This window comes from Buteo buteo, chromosome 23 (assembly GCF_964188355.1).
Source record: "Buteo buteo chromosome 23, bButBut1.hap1.1, whole genome shotgun sequence".
In the NCBI taxonomy this organism is placed as follows: Eukaryota; Metazoa; Chordata; class Aves; order Accipitriformes; family Accipitridae; genus Buteo; species Buteo buteo.
In genome coordinates this window covers 12,493,385-12,520,689 of record NC_134193.1, presented here as the reverse complement: position 1 = coordinate 12,520,689, position 27,305 = coordinate 12,493,385, and the positions used below count along the sequence as shown (strand labels likewise).

The 27,305-nt window shown below is 39.6% G+C and overlaps 1 protein-coding gene across 3 annotated transcripts in view; it reads right to left on the bottom strand.

Annotated features, from left to right (window-relative positions):
- The window catches only part of PNPLA7 (patatin like domain 7, lysophospholipase), a 130,302-nt gene extending 103,024 nt beyond the window's left edge, over positions 1-27,278 (bottom strand). The window contains exons 1-15 of one of the 3 annotated variants that reach the window (XM_075055890.1): positions 27,147-27,278; positions 26,292-26,326; positions 24,455-24,520; positions 23,964-24,051; positions 23,247-23,329; positions 20,375-20,463; positions 19,852-19,992; positions 18,306-18,465; positions 17,177-17,257; positions 10,288-10,416; positions 8,815-8,895; positions 8,085-8,229; positions 7,430-7,522; positions 2,731-2,831; positions 1,695-1,841 (exon numbers count right to left, since the gene is read on the bottom strand). In XM_075055890.1, coding sequence (XP_074911991.1) covers positions 1,695-1,841; positions 2,731-2,831; positions 7,430-7,522; positions 8,085-8,229; positions 8,815-8,895; positions 10,288-10,416; positions 17,177-17,257; positions 18,306-18,465; positions 19,852-19,992; positions 20,375-20,463; positions 23,247-23,329; positions 23,964-24,051; positions 24,455-24,520; positions 26,292-26,324 — 1,437 coding nt within the window. In that variant the 5' untranslated portion in view covers positions 26,325-26,326; positions 27,147-27,278. Of the gene's footprint in view, positions 1-1,694; positions 1,842-2,730; positions 2,832-7,429; positions 7,523-8,084; positions 8,230-8,814; positions 8,896-10,287; positions 10,417-17,176; positions 17,258-18,305; positions 18,466-19,851; positions 19,993-20,374; positions 20,464-23,246; positions 23,330-23,963; positions 24,052-24,454; positions 24,521-26,291; positions 26,327-26,811; positions 26,830-27,146 lie in introns of those variants that run through there. The other 2 variants (XM_075055891.1, XM_075055892.1) reach the window with 2 other exon arrangements.
- Positions 27,279-27,305: the final 27 nt, after the last annotated feature.

Below are 27,305 nucleotides of genomic sequence, written 5' to 3'. Positions count from 1 at the left end.
CACAGACAAGATCTATCCTGTCTAGTACCTTCTCTCTTGAATGGGCAAGACCAGCAAACCCAAATTCAGCATTGCATAGTTACAGGATTTGAGCTAAATAACTTTGCACTGATCCCCTCCAGCCTCCTCCAGCCACTAGATTTTAGAAAAAGAAGTTGCTAACACAACAATATCCATTTCGTAGCAAGTTTCCTTTTTTGTGTTACTATAATAGATAATAAATTAGCAGTGGTTTATGATGTAGTAGTGAAAGCACAAACCACTTATAAACAATAAAAAAAAGTAGTAATTAACTGGGACAAGTAATTTTTTTTTGTCAAAGGTAATTCCCTTATAACTCATGCAGAAGATATGCCCTGCAACATTAACTCTCATAACTGCAGATAAAGCTGAAAACATGTAAAAGTTGTATGAGATTGAAAACCTTTCCTGACAGAGATCCAAGGAATTCAAGTTATTTAAAACAAAACAAAAAAGAAAATCTTAATTCTGAAGTCAGATACCTAAAGGTCATTTGAAATAATACTGCCTTTCTCCTATAGTAAGACATCAGTTGTATATCGGATACAAACTTTTGTCACATGTGGTGTCTGAGGCCAGTTCTATCAAGAACAGAAGGCTGAACAGAACAGAAGAAAAGTATCTGTAACAAGAATTTCTCCTAAAATAATCTGTAGCTTTTCATGAGGATATAAATGCCTGAAAAAAATGAAAATTAACGTAACAAGACAGTTAAGACTCCTGAAGACTAACAGACAGTACTGCACCCCTTCATCAAATCAGTGACAACGTAGAACATGTATCTCGAGCCTCAATACTGGTAGCTGTAAGATCATGACCAAGATTTTGAAGTTGCAAGGGGAATAATTTGGAAGTCAGCAGGGAATGTTAAGAACCAAAAGTAAAATTTTTTAAGTTCTAGCACGTGTCATTTGGTGAGAGCTCTTAAAGCAAAGGCAGAAGCGGCAGCAGCTGCACCCAGGTCTCTGGCAGCATCAGCAGACTTGAGGTATTGAAATATGTGCTGTAATAAAACTTGGCTATCTGTGACTGATTTAGACAATTTAGTACAATTTTCCCAAATTGTCTGATTAGCTGCATGAACAGCTACACCTCTGTAATGAAATGTAGCTGGAATCATAAGAATGATGAAAACAAACATTTTAATTCCTTTTTACAACATGAAGGTGATAAGCAGGGGCTGAGCTCAATAATGATGACTGTGAGGGCACCAAGCGTTTAACTTGGAACGGACATGGAACAGTCACTCAGCTGTGAGATGTACTCATAGCCATTGGCCAAATACAGAGATTCAGCTCCAAAAACCAAACGAGGCACTCGGATGCTATGCCAACAGGATTAATAGATTCAGCAATCACCTGAATACCTTTACATAACTTCTTCACACAGTATGTGAGACCATGAAATTACAAGGCAGCAGAAATTACACGTTTACTTCTCACATGGATAAATCTATACACCGTGAGAAAAGAATCACACAGTGTATTTCAGTATGGTCTTCTCATATGGCAGAATAATTCAGATTTATTTCAGTCCTGCTACTAACTTCAACAGACTAGAGAATAACATATTCAGCTAGTCTACAGTATACTAGGGAGACAATTTACTTTTTAGTGCCTGGCAGAACGACATAAAAAGCGAAAACAAAGCCATTTCCTCCTGCAATAACTTACATCAAGTTTCATCAAGGTTGAAAGGTCTTTCTTTGCTGCTTCGACGATGGCATCAATATGTTTGCTATTACAGGAATCTTGAACAGCACTATAATGGAAAACTGCTGAAGGAGTTTCTGTCACTGTCACAGTCTTCTTCAATATCGACTGCAAAGAACAGATACACAACAAGTATTGGTTTAAATGTTATAATTGGCACCTACCCAGCAAAAACTTGCCGTATCATCTGTGTTCTTTATCCACCACAACTGGTGGCCTGCAAAAAAAAGCTATGTTTCCAAAAAAGCAACAGCTTGCTAACTTCATTATCCTTGTATTTTTCTGCAAAGTTTGACACTCAAGTCAAACAATGTTACTCATCGCAGCTTGCAAAGGGAAGAACAAGAGACTTTTCAGAAACAGGGCAGCTGCCAGCTTGATAGAAGTAAAACTTGATCAACACTATATATGAAGATGGAGGAAAAAAATAAAATGTCTGTCAAGGTCACACTGAGCCAGTTTCTCTTCAGATTTTGGTTTGCAATTTTACAGTTCAAGAGCATTTTTGTGCTCTTAAATTGCAGGTCAGTATTTGTAAAAAGCAGGCCCCAAAAAGATAAAGATTTATAAATCATGACTGAAAACCTACAGGAAGTTCACATGCTGATACAAGTTTTTAATTCCTTGCTGCAAAGTAATTCTCACATATAAAGCATGGTCTGACAAATTCACCTTTCCAAATAATCCTTTTCATGAGTCAGAGGAAAGCAATACCTAAAATCAAAAAGTTGCAGCAGTGCTTTCCCATTACTTGCCAAGGGAATTTCCACCAAGTTTCAAGATCTGCACTAAAAAGCCTAAACAGCCACCAAAATCTACTGAAACAACTGTATGTTAAAATACACCAATACAAGATGACCAAATACTACAACTTGTACAGAGTTGCAAGGGCAGCATTTCAAAGGAAGGGAGAAAACATTTAAATTACTCAAAGAATAATGATGTAAGGAGGTACAATGCAAGAAACATGCCAGAATCTCCAAAGGAGGAGACCTACCTTGCCCACAACAGGACTGCTGGCAGTGTCCTCCGAGCCAAAGTGCACTCTAGCTCTTTCATATGCCATGTCCATGTCTGACTTTCCACTGCTGGAATTATCTACAAGCAATTAAAAAATCTTTTTTTAAGCAACTCCTTTATTACAGTTTCTCAGAAATAGCAGATAGTACACGAAGTCAGGCAACTTTTTATTTGTTTGGGTTTTTTTGTTTTTTCATTTCTGAAGCTGAGGATAAAATAGAAAGTGACATCCTCATATTCTTCTTTATTTCCTAGTTCCTTTTGACCTGGAAGATCTGATGGGAACTTTAAATCTTCTCAGTTGAGCTCCTGTATGCAGTACGTCCCAAAATTCCCACATCTACTCTTGTACAGAGTACAATAATTATTTTAGGGTAAACAAAACAGAGTCATTTGGATCTGAAGATTATCAGGAGGAGGCAAATCCACCAAACAGATTTTCCTCATTGTTTTCAGGAAATGATTCCTATTAAACTTTTCTCCACCAAACAAAAGAACTTTTTTTGTACCCAATATATTGCAAGAGCTTTCATAGGGAGAATATTATGATCAGCAACTTCTTAAAAGTTTCTCCATAGAAAGCGTTTTCCTCCAATGCCTAAAATAATTTCAGACCTTTTCTACAACTTGTCCAAATTTTCAAAGCACATCATGTGCTGAGAGATACATAAGGAATTCCCTTACAGGTTTCACTTATTTAATGCACGAATTTGAAGTCACTGACAACTTCTATTCCTTACTTCCCAATTTTAATACATCTTAATTATATTAGCTCCTTGGCTGTCCCATCCACCTTCCAGGAACTTATCTGAGATAATCAATAACACAAAATGTAACTGGGAAATGCTTCCTATTTAATTACCTTGAATAGGACACCCACATATCAGCCTGATGATTTACAGATGAGTTTAAGAATCATGCAGAGATTGCAATTTCCTTTAACAAATAAACCTATAATCACTTCTATCATATTTCTATGCCTAATAGATCTCAAAGATATACTGTATTCAGAAAAGTTTAAATTTTCTCCCTTATGCCTTTCTCCTTCTGTTAGTTACTACATTGTTCTTAAACTTTTGGTTTTTTAAATACAAATTGCTGCTCAAAAATAGGATGGGCCCTTAGGAAAAGCAATTAACTTTCTTGACTGTTGAATTTTGTTACCTCATGAACTCAGAAAGGGCTCAAATTTTTAATTCTAAATTCCACCCCCATCTCCCTCCACCTCTATACACATACACACTTGAGTTTGCCCAGGATTGCCCTGATCTTTGGAAAGTTGGCTTTTGGAAACATGGAGCTGCCCTATATTTACACCCTTGTGACATATGATCATGTGAAAATACTACCCTTCCATGAAGGGCTATCTATAAATTTAATTTTAAAAATACAATTATTCTACTTCTGAAGGAGCTTGACTCCTATGTCCACCCCAGTTAGTACAAGGAGAGAATCCTACTGTCCCAAAGATTCAGATCTGCCTCAGAGTACTCTCTTCCATGTTATCTACAAATACAAACAAATCTTTGCATGTAGTAAATCCACATCTGCCACTGAGGTCATAACATCATTTAGTGATCAGCCTCCAAACAAGAAACCCAACAAGTTGACCCAAACATTGTCATCAGCAAAATTTACAAAACATAAGACAAAAAAAAAAAAAAAAAAAAAGGAAGAAAAAAGCTGTTGATGCTACTAACTGAATTTCATACACACTGCAACATTAAAGACCCTAAATTAGTTATAAACAAAAAAAAGCTGGGCTAATATAAATAGCAGCATGGAACTCCATATGGGCTGATTTGACTACCTGTCAATTATACTGCCCCACAAATCACAGTGTCAGCATAATTACTAAGCCCCAGTACACCAAGTGCATTTTAAATCTAAACACACACTTCTCAGGTTAAACCTAAATAATCTGATAATGGGTATGTAGGCAAGAAAAGCATCCTCTACATAGCTCTGCATATTAAAAAAATCAGAGAGAGAAAAAAGAGACAGCATTCTAAGCGTGAAAGCTTATGTCTACTAGACTTCTATTCAAAGTAGAAGTCTTCATCTCAGTCACAGATATAAGCTTCCCACACAGTGATTAATTAAACTGTCTTGTTGCTCAAATGGGAGTTAGAAAGGATACAGCAGAACAAGCTTTAACTAGAACCATTGAGTCAAAAGAACAGAAGGCAGTGGGAAACTCAGGAGTGGAATGCAATCCTGTTTGATGAACACATGCTCGCTGGTATCCCACACACTGCTGATATGGAAGTCACTGCAAAAACAATGGCAACTGACATAGCCCCTCACAGTATTTCAGCCGCCTCTTTCCTTCCAAGTACTCGCTTACTGAGCTACCTGCTTTTCCTAATGCAGGTGGTCCTGTGCTCCTGCATGTATGCTGTAGGGTCATGACTCCAGTTTTGAAGAAGGAAAAGCAGCTTCTCTTTACTCTTGATAAAAAAAAAAACCCAACAAACAAACCAATAAAAGATAACTCTAAGTTGGGAACACTCACTTCTAGAACAATAAAGCTGAAATTATCACACACAAAAGATCCTGTTGTTTTATTTCGTTCTTCTAATTCTTCTATCCACCAGCCCAGATACTCCACATGACTTAATTACATCTTTCTCCACAAAAAGGGTTCGTATACTTTAAAAGTAGACTAGCCTAAGTTGGCAGGGTTGTATTTCCTCATCTCCACAACTGCTACATTTCAAGTTAGATAGCTATACAAAAAATAGAAGAACAAATTACACCCCAACCCCAGGAGCAACTGAGGAAAAAATGTTTTCCCCAAAGTAATTTTTTGCAGTTTTTGTTAATTCTAATGAGCCAAGGAAATCAAAGAGATGCTGACATAATAGCACCTGTGTGACTCTAATAACAGACAGTTCTCTTTTCTCTGAATCAATAATAAACATAATCAATATCCCCATGGAGTCTGAACACACAGTAAGTTAGTGGAATAGAATCTGAAGCAAGATCTTGATCTTCTCATTACAAACATCAAGATATTTTCCATGCAAGCTAAACAGTGACTGTAACCTCAGTGCAGTGAGCAGAAATCAGCTCTGTTAACCGAGGCAAATCATAATTACCCAATTAGATATGCTTCTTCTGTCAGTAAAAATTAATTTTCTCTCTCTGCTAAGCTCTGTGTACCCTGACATAACTCTCAGGACACATAAAAGGAGACAAGAAGGACAAATGGACATATTCACTGTTAAGTATGCAGGGATCCTTCCACATAAAAGCTTCTAAGAACATGCACGGACTCTACCTTAAGAGGTGTTACAAGGCTGCATAGGCAGACCTCACTCAACTGTTTTATCTACCTGGGGGGAAAATGGCTATGTTCAGAGTAAACATTACTTAATTCACCACTGAATTAAGTCTGCTAGTACATTTTATAATGCATAGTGCAGAACAACCTAACACATACAAAAATAAAGCCAAGTCTTACATGGTTCAGTTCAGTATTTTCCCTTAATTTGTTTCCCTGGTTCAGAAAGATGATCTACTTATCACTAGCCAAAATCCTACTTCTCTGTCACATCCATCCCTCTGGACAGTAACATGGAAATTATGAAAAAATTTAACTGGGACATTGTACATTTGCACAGCAGAAATTGAAGAGGGAAGTGAATCAGCTCTCTTGTTAAAAATGAAGTAACTACCCATTCTTCTCTTCTCTACATACCACCAACTTAACTTGATAGCAACAAGTGTTAGAAACCTTATCTTGGGGAAAGCCCTCAACACTGAGGGCTCCCTCAGCCTGTCTCCCTCCTTTCTCCTTGTCTCCATACTCTCTAACCCCCCATAGTATGTTCTTATCTCCTAAGCCATTTCATAGTCAACAGAAGCAATACATGTATCTTCTAATGTATCCAGGATACCTTTATTCCACCAATTAAACTTTATATGACTTCTCTATCTTTATAACGACTACGACTTTATAACGACAATATCTTTATAACGACTACAGTATCTAAGCATGACCTTACAACTATCTCAAGATGGTTAGTTTGGTACTCAGCTAAGGGAAGACAGATGCCTTCCTTCTGTGATTCACCCAAGAAGTTCCAGTGTTTCTACCTTGAACATAAAGTTAACCTTAACAACTGGCTCAGAGGAAGATGTCTACAGTGGAGATGACTGAAGTTCACCGAAATGAATAGTGTAGCATCAAAACAGCTCAGCCCCATAAATGTCTCATCAGAGCATTCAATGATAAATCACTTTTATTGCCCACTCAAAAAACATTCCTCTAAAAGCAACAAAGCCATGTAACATGCTCTTTGGGACAATCAGCCAAGCAAGAATCATGTGTCATCTTTCACATGAAAGATGACAGCATATCATCATATGTCACTTTGTTTCAGTTATATCAATTAATAAAACTCTTCATCTGCAGGTCTCTCGGTAGCCAAAGTACTGTATGTTCCCCATTGCTAATAAAGACAGCAAGGGAATGATCTCTTAGGTAACAGTCCATTTGTTACTTCAGAAAGTAAATTTTTGACAAATGAGTTAGGAAGCAGTACTACTGCAAGATGATTATCTAACATTAACAGGAAGCTTATCTAACCCAATGCTGCAAAGAGTACGTGTCTTCCCCCATATGACACGTACATTACATATTTCCCACAATTTTGCCGAGCACTACTTACTAGAAGTCTCTGCAGACCCTGCGTAGGGAGGTGAAGAAAGGCTTCTCCTGAAAACATGCTCAGAGTTTTCTGTACCAGAAAGCTTCAACGTATCTGAAATACAGAAAAAAAAGTTTTACAAATATACACAAGGTACTCCCTAATAAAATAAATTTCATTGACAGCAAGAACCTCTCACTATCCACTGTTAAAACTTATTAAAGGCTGTGTTAAAGGTTTTGAAATGCCAACATTAAACATTGTTTAAACCTGCTTCCTGCTTTTGATTTGATTAAAAAGAATTTTTCAGGTTCAGAGGGAAAATTAAACTCAATTTATTTTCTGAGATTTAGCTTCCATTCTGACACTTCAACCTGAAAGCCTACACATATCCAGCAATTCTTCTGCTAGTATCTAGAGTGCAGAATTTTCACAGCTTCTTCTATGAAGTCAACATGAGGAGCCACTTTTTTCCCCCCTTTCCCCTCCCCCATTGATATCATTAACAACACAGTAATAATTTCCTGTTAAAGCTAAGGACTATCCAAAGACTTCAAACCTGAAACTGATTTAAGACAATCCCTAACTACTCTAATCAAATAAAAATCCTCTGATCGATACCACAATTATAAGAACATCACAAAGGACAGTTACTACACATTTCCAGAAACATTACCTATTTCCAGTGCTTCCGCAGCTTTTTCGAACTTTTCTCCACGATCTTCCTCTGACACATTAGACACTTGTCTTTTTACTGCTTTGCTTGAACTTCCTCCAGATGTTACACTTGTCACAGAGATGAGCGGGATGGCTTGGCTCTGCTGCAAGGAGCAAGGTGAAAAGGCAAACGTAAACCACACACCCATACATGTTAAACAGGACTGGACCTTGTATTGACCCCTGGGGTGCTTCTCTCAGTTGTGGTGATCAATCAAAGATTATCAAAGGTAGCCTTACAATGATATCTGCCACCTCCCTCAGCATTCCTAGGTGCATCCCATCATGGCCCGTGGACTCATGTATGTCCAGTTTGCTTAAGTATTCCCTGACCTGATCCTCCTCCACCAAGGGTACATCCTTTGTAGTATTATAGGTAGAAGTGACTCAGTATCATTAACTAATGTCAGGACTGCTAAAACATACTGATGTATGTGCACATACACCAGTTTGAAGTGATGCACTTCTTCAAATTTTTGAAATTTAAGCTTCCCCCCACAATTCCCCAGGCATCAGCATAGGCTGGATTTTATGGGCTGGTTATAACAAGCACCTTACTTCAAGTACTGTCATTATTAAATTGATATGTAACACTTGCTTTACGATCTCCTGAAAGAAGGAAAAACTCTCTGTGCCAAGTCACAGCCAGGCTGCATAGGAAGAGCAGATAAAATGTACCCCAAACTTACACAATTGAAGAGCTCAGTAGTCAGACCAAGGTAGTTGTGCAAAGCGAGGAATGTTACTCTCTGCAGCCTTACCATGATGATCTAGAAACAGGAAATCAACAAGCAATAGGAATGGATTTAGCATTCTCCCACACTTGTTCTTGCATTTAGATACAGTTATGTTCCAGGCTACCTGAAGGCAGTTTATAAAATACAGACTGTACCCTAAGCTGAAATTCCTTTTTAGTACTTGATAAATCGAGGCAAAGATAAATTCAAGTGATTTACCAAAGACTTCACAATCATTTGATGGCATAAGAATCCAAAGTCTTACTCCCAAACACCAAATAGTGCTTTTTGTTTTCTGTAAATGTTAATAATAAACACGCCTTGAAATAAAAGCATTTGCTTCCATTTTTCCCCCCTCATTAAAAAAAATTTATTCCAGCTTTCCCCATACAGAGCCTGTGCTACTGCTCTGCAAGCACTCTAAACTAACATAAGACATCACTGCTACCTGACCTTCCTCTGCCCTGGCAGCTTATTCCCACTGTTAAGCCATCCTCCCTTTTTTTATCAGCTCTCACGAAGCACATTAAATTGGTATAATGAGCTGTTTTCCTCAACCATCAGTATTAGGAGGTTCATGTGTCACTCATAAATCATCCAGATACCAGAACAGTTTGCAAGGACAAAAAGATTTAGAAGGGATAGTAAAACAAAAGGACAGACCAGAATAACTCATGAGGTCACGTGCACCATTTGACTATTATACCTGTGGGACAGTGCACCACTTGGCAAACTCTCCAAACTGAAATCATTAATACACTAGTCCCTGCATTAACATCCACTTGCAGGATGTACAAGACATATTTGCAGTGCTCACTTGAAAACTGTCTAAGCTCCTGCAAAGCAAGGGAAGGTGAACTTAAAACTAATACAAAGCACAGCAATTTCCTCAGATGCTGACAATCGCTTCTGAAGTGGAAATTCACGTCAGACTGAATTTTTTGAATTTTACAAAGCATCACACCTCAACAAACAGCTTCTGATGGTACATCTGCCCTTTTTCAGAATATGTGACAGTCTTTTCCATACTCTAAGCCATTTTGAAGCCTTGTTGGTACATAACCATGATGCGGAGCCCATGCCAGCATATTCTACTCCACCAGGACCACAAGCTTACAGCGCAGATCAGGCCGATTCGAGAGGCTATCACATGCAGAAACTGATTCAATGTGTGTGTGTGTATATATATATATATATGAATTATTTCTTCCTGTACATGATTAATGCTGAGATGATTAAGTCTAAGGCTCTAACAGCAAGAGTAATAGCAGAACTAGTCCAAATCTTGAAAAGAAGCTATACTCAACAGTTTCATATCTGCAAAAGGATGATGAGCTTGCCGAACTTCAAAATGTCTTCCTTGTAACTTTGAAATTAGAGTGATTTCTCCCCCACCCCCCAATTATGCTTAACAACAAAGCTTACCTGTACCACTCTAACAAGAGTTTCAGGATATTTCTGGAAGACATCTTGAAAGGCACTTGCTGGAAGTCGCAATATAGCGGATGGAATGGCTGCTCGGGCTGAAACCGTTTTATATGGAGCAGGGTGACCCTAACAGAAAGTTTCAGAGACACAAGTTTAATTCACCAATTATCTGACCTAATTCTTCCCAATCCCTTCCCAGATTTCTACTTTGATATTGTATATGCTTGACAGACATCATCCAACCACAAAAAAGCCTTGAACTTATGCTCTATGACCTACAGGTGGTGTAATGAGGGCAGCATGGCCAGGTGAATTCACACCAGCAATTTCAATAGCATTATACAGAGACAGAGGTAGAGAAACAAGAGCTATAAGAAGCTGTACCAGGTTAAGGGGAACTGGCTAGTCTGTCAACTCTGTTACAGTTTTATTACGGACAAAGCCAGGCTTCAGAAGTATTTCAACTTCCCACTATTCCAAACTGCAAAGAAAAGAGGTTTTGTTGATTTTATTATCTGTACTGATGACCAAGCTATTTGCTGCAATAGCAACCATAGACTCACATATTCAGCAAAAAATACAAACAAAACTGTATAGTAATTACATACATAATGAAAAGACAAAAACCAGGCAGACTTCTTGTGTTTCAAGATATATATACATATCTTCATGTATATTCATATATATATGAAATATTCCAAATGACAAAGCCAAACAGCTTCTTTTTACTTGAGATAAACTGGGCCTCGACCATCCTGAGTTGCTCGAAGAACAGATGGAGAATTAACAAACCAATGAAAAATAAAACTGTAAGTGGATAGAATACAGAGATTTTTTTTACACTGGACAGCAAGCCTTTGATTTAGGCTTTTCCCCCTTGAATCAGAATAGATTTGAACAAAAATCTACTGCCAAACACTTGGATAAAAGACTCCAAGCAACACCCCTGTACCCCATTAGTAACTACTGAAAAGAATACCTGTAAGTCATGAATTCATTTACCAATACATGAAATATTGATTTATCCAATATTTCTAAGATAAAAGGAGGCCTTTCATGGTATGGAGCAGGAGCTAAGGAAGAAATGGAGTTTCTACTTTAACATTCACCTTACAGCTTCTGAAGCTTTCATTCCTCCTGAGCAGCAGAAGGCAAATTTTTCCAAACACTAAACACACAGATGCTAAATGCTGATTACAAATAAAAAAACTTGCAAGTCTTCCAGAGCATCAGACAACTAAACACAATCACTGCAGAAGAATTTCTGCCTAAACGACACAGCAAAACCAAACAAGATACATTCTGCATAACTATAACCACTCTGGAAAATAAAGCTACAGCTCTGTCTGCCTTGCTGGTCTGGAAGTCACGATGAAGCAGATTCTAAAATTAAATTAAATTAATTGGAACCAATTTCCTAATTACACCAACTTCAGCTGACCTTTTTATAAAATCTGGTGATGATATTAATAGCTTTGATTTTCAAGTTCCTGAGGGATTTGAAATTTTAAACATCTCTTTGACCTACAATGCAAAGCCACCAGGTGTCTTCAGTTTTCCAGGGTTTCTTTTAATTAAGTAAAGAAATTTAAAAATGACACTTCTGTGTTTTACTGTACCCAAAAATAAATGCAACATTCCTCTTTTACAGGCCAGTTTAAAGCCTGGCTTTAGACAAAGAAGTCATTTGGAATTCATAGAATCATAGAATGGTTTGGCTTGGAAGGGACCTTAATGATCATGTAGTTTCAACCCCCCCTGCCATGGGCAGGGACACCTTCCACTAGACCAGGTTGCTCAAAGCCCCATCCAACCTGGCCCTGAACACTGCCAGGGCTGTGGCACCTACAACTTCTCTGGGCAACCTGTTCCAGTGCCTCACCACCCTCACAGTAAAGAACTTCCTCACATCTAATCGGAATCTAACCTCTTTCAGTTTAAAGCCATTACCCCTTGTCCTATCACTGCATGCCCTTGTAAAAAGTCCCTCTCTGGCTTTCCTGGAGGCCCCCTTTAGGTACTGGAAGGCTCCTATAAGGTCTCCCCAGAGCCTCCTCTTCTACAGGCTGAACAACCCCAACTCTCTCAGCCTGTCTTCATAGGAGAGGTGCTCCAGCCCTCAATCGTCTTCACGGCCTTTCTCTGGACCCGCTTGAGCAGATCCATGTCCTTCTTATGTTGGGGGCCCCAGAGCTGAACACTGTACTCCAGGTGGGGTCTCACAAGAGGGGAGTAGAAGAGGAGAATCACCTCCCTCGACCTGCTGGTCACGCTTTTGATGCAGCCCAGGATACGGTTGGCTTTCTGGGCTGCAAACGCACATTGCCGGCTCACTTCCAGTTTTTCATCCACCAGTAACCCCAACTCCCTCTCTGCAGGGCTGTTCTCAATCTATTCTCCACCCAGTCTGTATTTGTGCTTAGGATTGCCCTGACCCATAGGCAGGACCTTGCACTTGGCCTTGTTGAACTTCATGTGGTTCACATGGGCCCACCTCTCAAGCCTGTCAAGGTCCCTCTGGATGGCATGCCTTCCCTCCAGTGTGTCAACCACACTGCACAGCTTGGCATTGTTGGCAAACTTGCCGAGGGTGCACTCACTCAATCCCACTGTCCATGTCACCAACAAAGATGTTAAACAGCACCAGTCCCAATACCGACCCCTGAGGAACGCCACTCGTCACTGCTCTCCACTTGACATCAAGCCATTGACCGCAACTCTTTGAGTGTGACCATCCAGTCAATTCCTTATCCACCAAGCGGTCCATCCGTCAAATCCACGTCTCTCCAATTTAGAGACAAGGATGTCATGTGGGACAGTGTCAAATGCTTTGCACAAGGCCAGGTAGATGACATGAGTTGCTCTTCCCTTATCCATCAACACTGTAACCCAGTCATAGAAGGCCACCAAATCTGTCAGGCACTATTTGCCCTCAGTGAAGCCATGCTGGCTGTCACCAATCACCTCCTCATTTCCCATGTGCCTTAGCACAGTTTCCAGGAGAATCTGTTCCATGATCTTGACAGGAACAGAGGTGAGACTGACTGGCATGTAGTTCCCCAGGTCTTCTTTTTTTCCCTTTTTAAAAATGGGGGTTATGTTTCCCCTTTTCCAGTCAGTTCAGTAGGAACTTCACTGGACTACCACAACTTCTCAAATATGAGGGATAGTGGCTCAGACACTTCATCTGTCAGTTCCCTCAGGACCTGTGGATGCTTCTCATCAGGTTCCATGTATATAGTCTGCTTTTATGTATGTACATCACTATATTTGCCACCAACTGTATTTTGTACCAATCTCTACACCAAATACATAGTGAAAAACTAAGGAAATCTATTAAATCTTTAGTCACTGGACAAAGGATAAGCATTAAGTTTAATAGTGTTCCTTAACAGTTATTCAAAAGAGCAAAATAAGCACCGTGTATCACGTTTCTATGGTCTACATCCTACCCAGTAAAGTGTGATTTTTTTTTTTTTTTCTGAACAGTGCTTGTTTGAGGATAGACCGATGCTGACAGTTTCTCAGAAAAGCAGTTTTAGGATAATAATGCAGCAGCCTTTTTCTCCGAAGAACAGCCCACCCCTCCAGTTTTTCAGCATATAATCTTTTCTTTTCAAAATCTCTGCATGAGAGCAGCCTGCTTTTGAAAGGGCCAACCACCACATCTAACTGGTTTGGAACATGCTAAAAGCTGTCAGAGGAACATGAAGAGGAAATGCTTCTGTAATTGTCAGCTCTCTCAAATATAATGTAAGCAGCAGCACATGGAGAATACCATGTTTAAATTATACTATTTTACAATCACACACTGAGGTCACAAGGAACAGTTAAGTTATAATCAGTAGTGAAACAGGGCTTTTTCAACAGAGAACTTTTTGTTCTCAACATGGATAACTATTTACTTCTGTCTTCTTTTAAGAGCTGTGGAGTAATTAAATATTGTAGGTGACAAATTTCACAGCTAAAGCCGTAGTTGGATCCAGATGACAGGGAATGGCCAGATCCAAATGAATTTGGCTAAGAAATCTGATACAAGAGACACAGGTGCCTTATACTCTCCTACCTGGAGTGGTAACTTCTTTTTGTACCCCAAAATCTGGCATATTCTCCCTATTCCCATTGCTTGGATTTTGTCTTCCTCCACTCCTACCTGCCATCTTCCACACTACAGCAACACTGCTGCAACCCAAAGTTCCTGCAGCAATCAATTGCTTTTTTATAAACTCATCTATCTTGTCCACTGCCATTTGAACAGACTTGAGCCCTGCAGGCTCACCTTTATCCAAGTGGTTTTTTAGCTTCTTTAAATCCTCAGGCTTTAATTTTTCTCCCCTCGGTCACTGGCAATTGATTAATATTCCTCCCAGTCTCTTCTTTTTCATTCCAACTATGCCACCTGCTCGCAGTTTTCTAAATACCATCTCCACATGGAGGACAAAAGAAGACTAAAACCCAAAGCTCTAGCAATCAGCACCAAATGCCATTTCTATTTGTCCCATTTAACTCTGAATGAAAATTCACTGGTCAGGAAAAAGATCTGACTGCACATATGGGTTGAGTGAGCACTCAGCAACAGCTTCTGAAAACATTCGCATGGACATCAACAATGTTCAGTTCAGAGACTTCTTTAACATTTGAGGCAGTATCAATTCAGAGTCAGATTAACTACAACACAGAATTGTCCCAAAATGCCAGGAAAGGGCTAGCATCTACTTGGATTCAAAAGCTTCCAGTTTCTCCTTGAAGTTTTGAGAAAGCAGCATTTAGCTTTTCTCAGAATAAGTGAAATACAGAACAAGTCTCTTATGTCACAGCTGGTATCTTTGTATTTAGTAGATCTAAGGGGACTTTTCAATTTTAAAAATTAGAAAATTACATTAGAAAGTACCTCTTGTGTGACCTTTCTTTTAGATCCAACAACAAGACATCACCAATTCTTGCAGCAACCTCCATTTTCTTGCACATCTCTCAACCTAGTGGGGGGCTGGCTGACGTCATGCGTTACAAAATCAGTCAAGGGAATCACAAATTCAGCTCAGACAACTCAAATCCTCTCTAAATACATTCTTTTTTCATGTCAGATCCATGTGTTTGGTGGTACAGCGAAACTTAATTAAGGTTATAGTATCTGCAGGAAGTTCTAAGAGTCATTCACTAATTTGGAATGCCACTGAGAAGTCTCCTCTATTTTGGTCAATGCTACTTTGTCTCTCCTTGCCCATTGTCATGCTACTGCTATAACTAAAGTCAGCAAAGAGCATAAGGAAGAGGAAAAACAGAAATAAAACAACCATTTCACAAAGCTGGGAAACAAGGGAGAAAAGATAGAGTTACAAAAATTAATGAGAACAAGTTACTTAAGAAAAAAAAAAAATTGCAAAGTTTTTGGTTATATACTCTTCTGCATGCTCATAACTCTTTTCAACACACTTTCAATAACTTTTATCTCCTGATTTACCAGTGGTATAACTAATGAGAAAGAGAAAAAAAAAAATAGAATGAGAATTAAAAAAAAAAAACAACCTCCCCCCCAAACAACCAAAAAAACCCACCACCACAAAATCCCACCACCATAAAATGAATGGCAACCACCCTTTAAAAAAAAAAAAAAAAACAAAAAAAAAACAACCCAAAAAACCACCACCAACAACAACAACAAAAAGACCCAAACCACCACAAACCACTGTCATACCAGAAGGATTTCCTCTTGTTTATTCAAAAAGAATATAGGAAAAGAACATGACTAGTATTCTTGTTCCTATACAATGGTCCTGCTCTTTAGAATATTATCATTAAGGAAATTTATTAGTGGAAGTAACAAGGGCAAAGATACCTCTAAATCTGCTATTAATATGGATTTGACAGAACGAACTAGACTTGTATAGTCCAAATTATTCACGTGCCACTACTTTCTACATAAGAAAGTGTGACCAAGCTTAAAAATTGTTTATCACTTTCAATAGGTTTTATGGAAATTATATATACAGATATATAGATACATGCTTGCATCTAAAAGTGGCAAAGAACACTTAACAGAATCATTAAAACTACTTACACATAGAATAACAGTACTTTTTAATGAAAGGAGACAGCCAAGCACAAGAGAAACACAATACAAGGTCAAATATGCACAACTTATTGATTAGATTATCTGCATCCTCTCAACTATCAAAAATCCTTCAAGTAAGCACTTTAAGTGCTTGCGTATTATCGAAAACAATGAATTCTCCACCTTCAATTTAGGTATTCCTAAACTGATGCACTGTGACAATTTCAGCAAAACCATCACTGTAATTCCAATTGAAACAAAATCCACACCACTAATTTGTGCAATAAATACAACCACGTAGCATTTAGCTCATCTTGTTGCCTGCCAAAGAGCACAACCTTCCAATGGTTACCAGCAACATTAGCATATTAGGAAAAAATTAAATCCATCAACTGGTTTCACAGTATAATTACAGTAATAACAACTGCCAGATTTATTTTCATTAGGCTAAATAAAAATAAATTCGGTAAGTAACAAATCAAGCAGTGCAAAAGCCTGGACTCTTGGGCCCTAACCTGATCCTCCTCCCGACTGCTTTATGACCTTGAGCAAATCAAACCGTGCCTCAGTTTTCCAGCCATAAAAGAATAATTCAAATCCTACTGCTTATCAGAAATAGCAAGTGTTACACTGTCAAGCATACATGTTTCACAACCAACTTACATACCACAGCACTAAGTTTACAGCTGTGAAGGCCTGGAAGGAGGAAAAGAATTGGTCAAAGAAACATTTTCCATTCTGATTCTTTCCTAGCAATATTCAAAGTCTACTTCCCCCAACAAGCTCTGTGACATAAAGCAGCACTGCAGAAAACCTGCACGTTCAAGAACTTACCGTGATAACATCAAGAATGCTGAGAAGGCTGTGGACGCTGTCTCCTGCCAGCACTTCCTTAACAACCACTTCTGTTCCATCCTGCAAGTGTAGGATAGATTACTGCAGGCTCATAGTTGCATATTTGGCATATATGGAGCATTTCAGAAAGCTTAACTCAGTCTTATTCTCCCAGATACTCTGAGCAGCCCTAAAAGAAATGGTCCTCCATTATAACTTGGATGCTTGTTTTCTCTCTGCTCTGATGGAAATGTGCTAATTCAAACCACCAAAGTTTCAAACCACCAAGAAAACTGATAAATTAAAAGAAACTAAAAGCCAGTTTTGTCTAGGAGATGTGAACTGCTTGTCTTTGCTGTGTAACAACCAATAAAATAAAAAAAAGCTTCCTTCACTCTGAGACAGTATTAGCTCCCTTTATCAAGGGATTACATGTCAAGAAAGAGTACAAAACAAAGAACAGCAAAATACAAACCTATACAGAAATCAGCAAATTTGAGATAATTTACAAACATAAACCCCCTGCATTTTCAGCCATCACAAAACTGTTCACATGTTAAAGCTAAACTCAAAGTTCGGTCAGGAAGAAAAAAAAAAATCTGAATTGGCAGAAGGGATTACAAGGGCTAGCACTCCACATTTTAAGACTCACCCATAAAACAAACCTTCATTTCTTTCCCCTGTCTACCCAAAAATGAATCTGATTCTTCGACCTCCCAGGCAAACCTGCTAACTACCACGTTAGAATATTGTGAAGTGTACTTGGTCTCTCCTGCTCTGTATACTTAACTATTTTATATAACTACTATCCAAAAGGAGAATGTTTTCAGTTCTATGCAAAGCCCATCTTGCACCCTGTCCTCCCTCAATAACTACGCAACCAGAGTACGTGAAGACATTTCAGAATGCCTTATCACCATTGCGTTTCGCTCTCTCATCCAAGACATGGGGGATCACAGATAAAAACCTTGATCTTTACAAATATCATGGTCCTGAAAGGTTGGAAGTAATCCTTTCTAAATCACTATGATTCAAATGTCTAAGTTTAATCAATGCGTAATGATTCATGCCAACCTATATGCTGTGCCAACAGATTTATCTCAAGAACCACAGATCAGTTTATTCTTACACTTTCTTGAATGCAAACTTCCAGCTTGCCATCCTGCACAACGTAGATGCTGTTATCCAGCTGCCCAGGACGAAAGATGTATTCACCTTCATGCAATTGCACAAAAACCATATGCTTGCACAGTTCCAGGAAAAGAGGTTTCTCAAAGTGGCCAAGGACCCTGCAGGAAAGAAAACGCAAAGGTAAATCTAAAATCACCACTGCCCCTAGCAAATCCTTCCTAAATTAGCAAAGTCCCCAGGCATGAATAGCAGAGGAACCCGAGTCAGTTGTTGCATGGCTGTCCAACAGCATGGCAGAAAGAGCAGAACTCGCCAAGACACAAGTGCCAAAGTACTGTAAAATGCTGAAAACTGTAAATACTGGAGTTTCCCTTTGAGCAGCACTCTGAGCAATGCCAGCAGGCTCAGAAGGAAGTAAATCCAGTCTTCCTCAAACACACACCAGCATGGCTTTTGAAGGGGAAGATATATAAAAACCTGCAAGATTCACACATTGCATGAGGAAAGTTACTCTATGGAAATTTCCCTTTTAGTATAGCTACCCTGACCACCTAACAGGAACACATGAGAAATACTGAAAACAAAGGGAAAAATTCCTGTCATCTGCATGTACCTGTAAGTTTGGAATATTCCATCCTCTTCAGGTAATGCACAACTGGACTCCTTCAATACTGAAACTAGTCAGTCACTACCAGGCAGACAGAAATACATGGCTTAAACCTGAGCCTTCTGTGCACAGCACAAAAAGGGCCCTCCACATAGCTCCATTAGATCACATTTAACAGGATCAATCAATCAAATTCTACTGCAACATCAATTAGTCACAGGAGATCATAATTCTACAGCAGAAAGTTTAGATGACATAAATAGCAGGTTTATTAGAGTATATGACCTTCATGACTACATTACATCATAATTGGGAGAAAAATGAACATACACAAAACCAAAATTACGGATTGGAAGATCTCATCTTCTTTGCTGTCTCAGCAAATTTAATCCTTGCTGAACAGGCACAAAGACCATCCCTTCTTCTTAACCTGCCAAAGAGCTGTGGGGATTAAGTTAACTTTGATTCCATTTGCAACTTTTTATCCAGAGAATTAAAAGATTCTGCAGTTCAGAGAGTCATCAATATGGTATCCAATTAACATCTACCAATTATGATGCTTTTCTGTACCAAAAAATTGTCTGATATAGTCTAAAGAGAATTTTTAAAACACACTAACAGAAATCTGTTCATGTTAGAAGAGCTTTATTATGACTATCCCTGAATTTAGGCCACTAATCTACATCTTTTTCCCCCCCCCTCTCTTTTTTTTTCTTCCTAAAAATGCACTCAACTATTTTCTTAACGTTTCTAGAAAGTTAGAAGTCATTTATTCTTTCCTCATGGTCAGGTGAATTTTCAGTCAACTGCTTAAAGACTCAAAGACTCTGACCATGCAGTGATAAAATTTAAGACTTGACACAAACTGCCAAATATTTAGATCACTTGAACATTTGTCAAAACAAAAATCCAAACTTATCTTTCTGTTTAACATTACCTAACATTTTTAAGCATGTATAGGACTTCCGATGGCAAATGGGAATTCTTTACATCAAATTCAGTTAGATCTGCCTCTAGCAAAGAGGGAGGTGGTTCTTTTGGCTGCAGAGTTGGACATTCCTTCTTAATACGCAGAATCCTACAAAGAAAAACACAAGTCAGAAAGTTCAGGAAGTCTCCTCATTTGTCTTAAGCATGGGCTGTATACTGACACCGTAGGTTGACTGCAATACTAAATGCACACCATGCTAAGTTACACATTATCAATTAGATAAAACAGTAGCATTCCACCCTCCTGGCCTTTCCTCAGCAAAACTAGACACAGTGCTATGTACATAAACCATTCCATTTCAGCAAACTTCCCAGCAAAATGCTAGACTGATGCATAGCTGACAGGACTGTGAAAAAACAGCAGCTATGGAAAAGTGCTAGGCTAGGGACAGATTCCATACCACAAACAAAAAAAAACACAAAACCAGCCTCCATGGCATGAATTTTCCCCTTCTCAAAAGCCCAAGTACCTTTTAGCCAAAGATAAAACTTTTGCCCGCTTCCGCATCCTTTGGCGAGGCATAGTGTTCCCAACCAGAGAGTTTGGAAGAGTTGTAACCTAGGAGGAAATAATGAAAACAAAAACATTTACTAAAAACCAAAACAAACCAAAAAAACCAACCACTAGTTCCAACTCTGCAAAGCCTCCAACTCATTTACCAAGTCATTAGAACATGAGTAGAGTGAAGCACTCATATAAGACCTTGGAAGATTGGAACAACATCTACTCCAGGATCACTTTCTTCCTAGAAAGCAAGTGGAATACACTTTGATTTTAATAAGCAACTACTACAGTGGTAATGGATGGTAGAGGGGAAAAAACAAAACCTTAGCTACACAGTTGTCACTCAGCAACACTCAACATCAGGCAGATAAGTAAGATTTAAAGCTCCAGTACTCCTATGGCAGCCTGTGATGCTGACAAACTAGGGCCTGGTTCATTTTTGAGTTGGTGACAAACAGCACCACAGACATGCAGCAAGGCTTGTACTTGGTTTTAGTAGTTACTAAGTGCCACCTTCTGGAGAAATGCAACAACTGCAAGACCAAGAAAACACTACTTTCAAAATATTACTAGTTCTCCATTTGTTTCTCAAAGAGTCAAATCCCAGGAAAAAGTTTCCCTCACAAAAGAAATCTTTAATTAGTTTGGAGGGTCTTTTTTTTTTTTTTAAGTAGAATCTTGGTATTTTATCAAAAATACATGAAGTACAACCAACAGCAGTTAGTTTGTAATATTCTATGTCTTACTCGGGAATAAAAGCAAAAAGCAAGGTCTAAAACCCCAAACCGAAAACTATCTGAAATGACTTTACCATGTGGAATTCTAAGCATTCTTTACTTATGTGTGTTACATATAAATATCTACATTAAAGAATATTAAAATCATGAAGTTGCTGGCCACACACACAATTTCCTTTCATCGAGGGCTTTTTTGGCCAAGTTCTACGTAAAGGCTGATCTGCAATGCAAAACCAAGGTTCAGGGAGTAATATCCCTACACAATGAAACAGAGTTCTAAACCAGCACAGTGTCTGATTAAGTCCAAGTATTTGAATTCACCTAAACAAAGTTTAGCAGTGTGTGAGGCAGAAGGCTGTAGCAGCTCACAAAAGAAATTGTTCCTCAACAAGCAGTCACTAACAAAGCAAGGTTACTTACCTGTACCTTATTTTTCTACAGATGTTGGTTTTCAGTGCCCTGGCGATGTGAGTGCACACCTGGACTCAAGCAGGTTACCCCACAGGGCACAGTGAGGACCATCCTCAGCCATGCTCTGCCTTTGGTCCCAAAAGGGGTCAGTACCATTCCTGCCTCACAGCTTCCCTGTGTCGGTGAGCCCACCAGACCCACACCCTGGTTCTGACTCTACAGGACAGAGGACAGGGAGCACTTACCACAGTCAGAATTAAATAGTCTTTTTCCTTCTCTAACCATTTGTTTTTATCATCATTCATTCCACAGATGACTACAAGCAAGCAATAAACATTTGTTACTCTGAAAAAGGGTCAGAGTCCCCATCTGAGTAAGAGGCAGCTTTCCAAAGTCAGGCTTTATCAATAGCATCATATATATTAAAACTGCACATGGAGAGCCAAGAAGCTGCTACATAAATTTTGGTATGGGAAGTGTTGAGTCAGGAAGTCACCTCAACCTCCAGGACCTATTGCACAAGCTTGTAACAAAACCAAATGCAAAATCTCTGCGCTGACATAGCCGCTCATGACACCTCTGAAAAGATGAGTTCTTTTGACCATAGTGGAATTGTTGGTCAGAAAAAAAATCGAATCTCATCTCACATTCTGCATACACTAAGTAGCTTCAAGGGATGCATGTATTTTGAGGAGAAAGACAGGAAGATTAATCTTTTCAGTTAAATGAAATCCAGACAATCAGTGCTGAACCCCTAGCCTACCTGCTAAGATTAACCTAATCCATTAAAGGAAATGTCTGTCTCCAGATTTCCTCAAGTCTTCTTGTGCAATTTCCCAAGAAAAGCCACTTGCAAAGGTAAAAGTAAAAACGAAACAAACAAAAAAAAACAAAAAAGGAAGAAAATATCAAACAGGCAGTCATAGCCTTGAAGGATTTAACCAACTGATGCAGAAACAGATTCCTGACTGATGGAAAATTATTGGGGAGACCTTTCAGAATAATAGGACAGGAACAAGGAACAACATCAGGACAGAAACCTGAGGGCACAGGTGGTATTCCTTGTGACAATCCAAGGCAAAGAGGTCAGTCTTGGGATAAACCCCTCTTGAACAGTCTCTAATGAGAGAGTTTGTCAAGTCTTATTTGCAACTGAGTACAAGAAAACAAAGGCTCATATGCTGAAATGCTTAGTGTGCTTCACACGTAGTCTGCAGAAAGGCAAATTCTAGTATCTGCTCTGCAGATAGAGTCACATGGGAAAGAAGGTGTCAGCTCTGAATGTAATGGCAGTACTGGAAGTCATTATCTGACAAGGACAATCCTGAATATAGACACTGAATATCTTGAATATAATCCTAATTACTGAGAAAGACAGATTACTATAGATATTTAAACAACCATCAACTCCAGAGAGGAATCAGATATTCATTGATTTATTACTACCTTTATTGTCTGCAAATATTCTTGAAAGAGGTAAGGTTTGGCCAGAAAGAGAAGCCATTACTGTTCTATCAGCATCAATTCAGGCAGAATTCTGGGAGTTCTGAAACATCCTCAAAATTCCAGTGAAATTTGATAGGTTGAAGGCCTGGAGCTGGGCTAAGCAAGTAAAGTATTGTAGTTTACAACACCTCCTGAACTGGATTTTAATCTTTACTTCCCTCCCACCACGCCAGATGCACTCACCTTTCTCATGATCTTTCGCCCATAGAACATCACTTTGTCTCTCTTGCGAAATCTGTACTGAGGCACATGTGGCTGAAGTTGTTCTGAAACAGAGGCATCACATCAGAATCCATCTGCAGCTCTGTGCTAAGGGAAAGAAAACTGAGCACAGGTGGTCAATTTTGCTACCTCTGTAACAGCTGTGCCTCCTGTCTACTAAGCAGCAAGCTCTTGTGGCCAGCATTTGGAATTTAAACCAGCACAAGATACCTCATTATCCAACTCCAGTTAGCCAAGCCAGACTAGGGAAGAGCTGGCTTGAGGCTCTACCTAATCACCGGAGGAGATGAAAAGGCTCTCTAAACAGATATAAGGATCAGGTAATTTTAATCTCACAAAGGAAACCTCTAATTCATCCATTTCTCATTACTGTAACAGCAAAATCACAGCAGGGTTGAAATTATTTGCATGCCAACTGATACTAAGGCTACCATACACTAGAGAAATAAAAACTTCCAGCATCCTGCACATGACAGTTCTGAATTCTATGTTCAGACCTGGGTAAGTAAATCAACACAAGTTCTTCATCCTTTTAAAGCTGTTTTCCTGCAAGAACCACTGTCTTCACAGCAAGCAGTTATTATGAATCAGCATAGAATCTACCACATATTATTAAAAAAATACTGAAAACAGCTGAGAAAACTGTTTTTAAAACATACATAGTCATTGAGTACTTACTAGATTGTTTCACTCTTCTGTAAACAACAAACACAACAATTGCTATAAGTAGTAATGCAACTGCAGCTCCAATTGCAATTCCAGTCAGCTGTGAGAGGAATTCAGAGGGGAAAGAAGTTAGTCACTTCTAAAGTTGAAAATTATTAAGTACTTTTTGGAGGGCTGAAGAACACTTAGCTCAGTAAGATGTCTAAAAGTCAAGCACGTTCATAAATACTTAATTTTTTAGTTGAAACTTCTTGCATGTGTGATGTTTTAACTACAGCTCACATGCAAAATATTCAGCATTTCCCCCCAATGGTCTGTGAGCTAATCAACTCAATGTACATGGGATGAAATAACAGTAATTAATTCCTGCCTCATGCACAGCAACAGCAAAGAAACACTCAGACTTTGACTGTGACTTAGTAGAGTTCTTAGAACTTACAAGAAGCTACACGCTATTTATGCACAGACAGTCCTTCATCCAGCTGATTAAAGCTATACATTACCATAGTAGTCTGTATTCTGTCTTCTACAAACTGAAGAATTCGTGTTCCACCTGCTGGTAGCACAGCCTAGCACCAAAATGAAGGTGAAATTAATTTCCCACAACTGGCAAAAAGCCTCCATAAGAACACCTCAATGCCTGGTCTGGCACATACAATGCAACTTGATTGTATTTTCCAACATCTTTCTTTCAACTATAGCCCACTTTGCAAACACAAGACATTCAGTGTAGAAGGGTCATTAGTGGAGTTTTGCACTGATGTCAGTTCAATGCATTCCTAAATAGTCATAAAACAGGGTCAAACAGTGAGGTGATAACTTTTTTTGATGATTTTATGTTATTCAGAGCAACAAGGATGAGAACTGAACGTAAAGGACTTTATGAGACTGAGAAAAGTCATAAACCAGCAGATTAAATTCATCATAAAAAGAAAACTATGCACACTGGGAGAAGCTCTAACCTCAGGTATACTGTCCTGGGACCTGTGCCAAGTATTGTTATTCAGGTAAAAAATCTGGCAGTTAAAGCAGTCTCACAAATGCCACCTCAAAACTTACCAGAACAGGGGAAAAAAAGCAAACCAAATATTAGGAAAAAGGAGGAAACAAACCAAGTAAAAGGACAGATGTATCCCCCTGTAAATCTTGAATGTTCAAGTACTTGTAAGGTTAAGTACTGCATGCGGTTTTGGTCCCAGTTTTTGCCCTCGATTCCAGATCTGGATGACCTCTTAATTTAGCTTTGCCGCCAAGAGAAAAATGAAGTGCATGCCAAGAGTTGCCAAACTAGCCTCTCTCATGAAATTTGTTCCGGTTCTACAGCACAAATAAAACTCCTGCCCGACCAGTCAATGCAGACAAATCGCTGTCTTCAGTTTGTCTCCTTAGGTTGCTTTAGCACAGCGTATCAACAATTTATCTTCCCAACATGAGTCAAACTAACTCTATCACTACTATTATCAGACTACTATTAGTAGGATTGTAGTGGAAAGTCAAAAGAATTTTAAAAAAAAAGGTTTAAAATTTGCTAGAAACAAATACAACACATGCTGGTAAAACAGTGAATTCTTGATCTAAGTCTATTGTGGTCACTTAATTTATTTCCCCTTCACAGTCACAGGGACAGGCACAGTTCTGCTACTGTCCAGGCCTGTATGATCTCAAATAACATCAAAAATAGTAGTTGCCAACTGACAGTCACATTGCTGCTACATGAGGAGAAGAAACAAATTCATGACCAACACACACACATGCACAGACTGAGCCCTCATGCCTCAATACAGAAAAACAATGAGGGAAAGAAGGAATTCAGGCCTCCAAGAAAAAAAGGTTATATGTATTTTTTTAGTTCTGAGAAGAACTATTTCCTGCCATGGGCTTTGCCTTTCATGACTATGAAAAGCACCATGCGCCTTGTTGGACTAGGACTTTCGTATTTACAATTAAGAACAAATGCAAGAAGAGCTCACTGCCAGCAAATTCTGCAATTCTTCCATCTTTAGGTTAAAAACGTACTGTTGGAGCAAAAAGTTTTTAAATGCATCATTCTGCTAACAGCTTAGAATAAGAAGCAGAGTGTGAATGGTTGGCAGTAAAAAAAAATTGTAAAAAAATCATAAAAACATACACACAAAAAAATAGGACCAATCTTGAAGTTTTTGGAAGGATAAAACTCTTATCGGGAAGGGTTCTTTCAAAGTAAAAGCACTGCATCTGAAGACATTACCCAAATGTTATCAAATTAGGTATGGTAGCTTTCAGCTTCTGGAAGTACTAATAGGGAAATAAGTATGTCCAAAACTACTATTTTTTGTATCATATTGTATTGCAATATTGTACCTCAAGGCTGGTGGTGTTGCCTTCTTCATCCATGTCTGGAGGTACAGCAGGAGAAAAAAAAAAAAAAAAAAGAGAGAAGACCCAGTTGAGATGACTGCACTCTAATCCAAAGTCTTTTTAACTCCACAACACACAGCGTACCAGAACTGCTCTTCCAGTTTGGCTGAACAAGACAATTCAAGGGGAACAATGTTTTGTTGGGTTTTTTTACTTCATTGTCCCTTTTTCTCTTTGTTGAGCAACAAAAACCATCCAGTCTTCAAGGAAAACCAGAGCTACCAGTAACGACAGCTACCTAACTCCTCTGGGAACACGACAGGACTTTGTTCAAACGTCTCTGCTCTCCCTTGAGGAAACCCCCCACGGAGACGGGAAGGTTTAACGCTGAGAACACCCACGGGAGGGAGGGACACCACCCCCCCGGTGCCCACACCCCAGTGGCACAAAGAACCCTCTCCGGGTTACGTGTTCTCTAAGGAACAGGGAAACGCCGGGCGGGCACTGACCCGGGGACACTCACCGACGCCTCTTTTCGGTGGGAAAAGCCGTACAGAAACAAGGGGTGGCCGCAGCCCTGTCAGCGGGTCAGGACAGACCCCGGGCCGGTCCCGGGTCACCCCTCCTTTGCCGCCACCCCAGCAGGCCGAGCCCTCGGCCCCTGCCCGGCTCCGCTTCCCTCCTCTCGGTAGGGCAGATCACGGAACGCGGACGTTAAAAAAAACAACCTCCTGCGCGGCACCGGCACTACGCGAGCCTGCGAGGCCCGGACCCCGCCGCCACCGCCGCCACTCCCCACCGAGCCCCGGGCACCCCGCGGCGGGACCGGCCGGGCCGGGTCCCCTCCCGTCTCCTCACCTGCTGCCGCCGCCGCGCTCGGAGCCGCCCAGGCCGGGGTCAAAGGTCAACCCCGCAAGGCGGGGACGAAGGTCACGAAGGGAAGACGACGACGCCCACCGAGAGGCGAAAGGCAGACCCCGCCCACGCCTCGGGCTCCTCGCTGCTGATTGGCGGGCA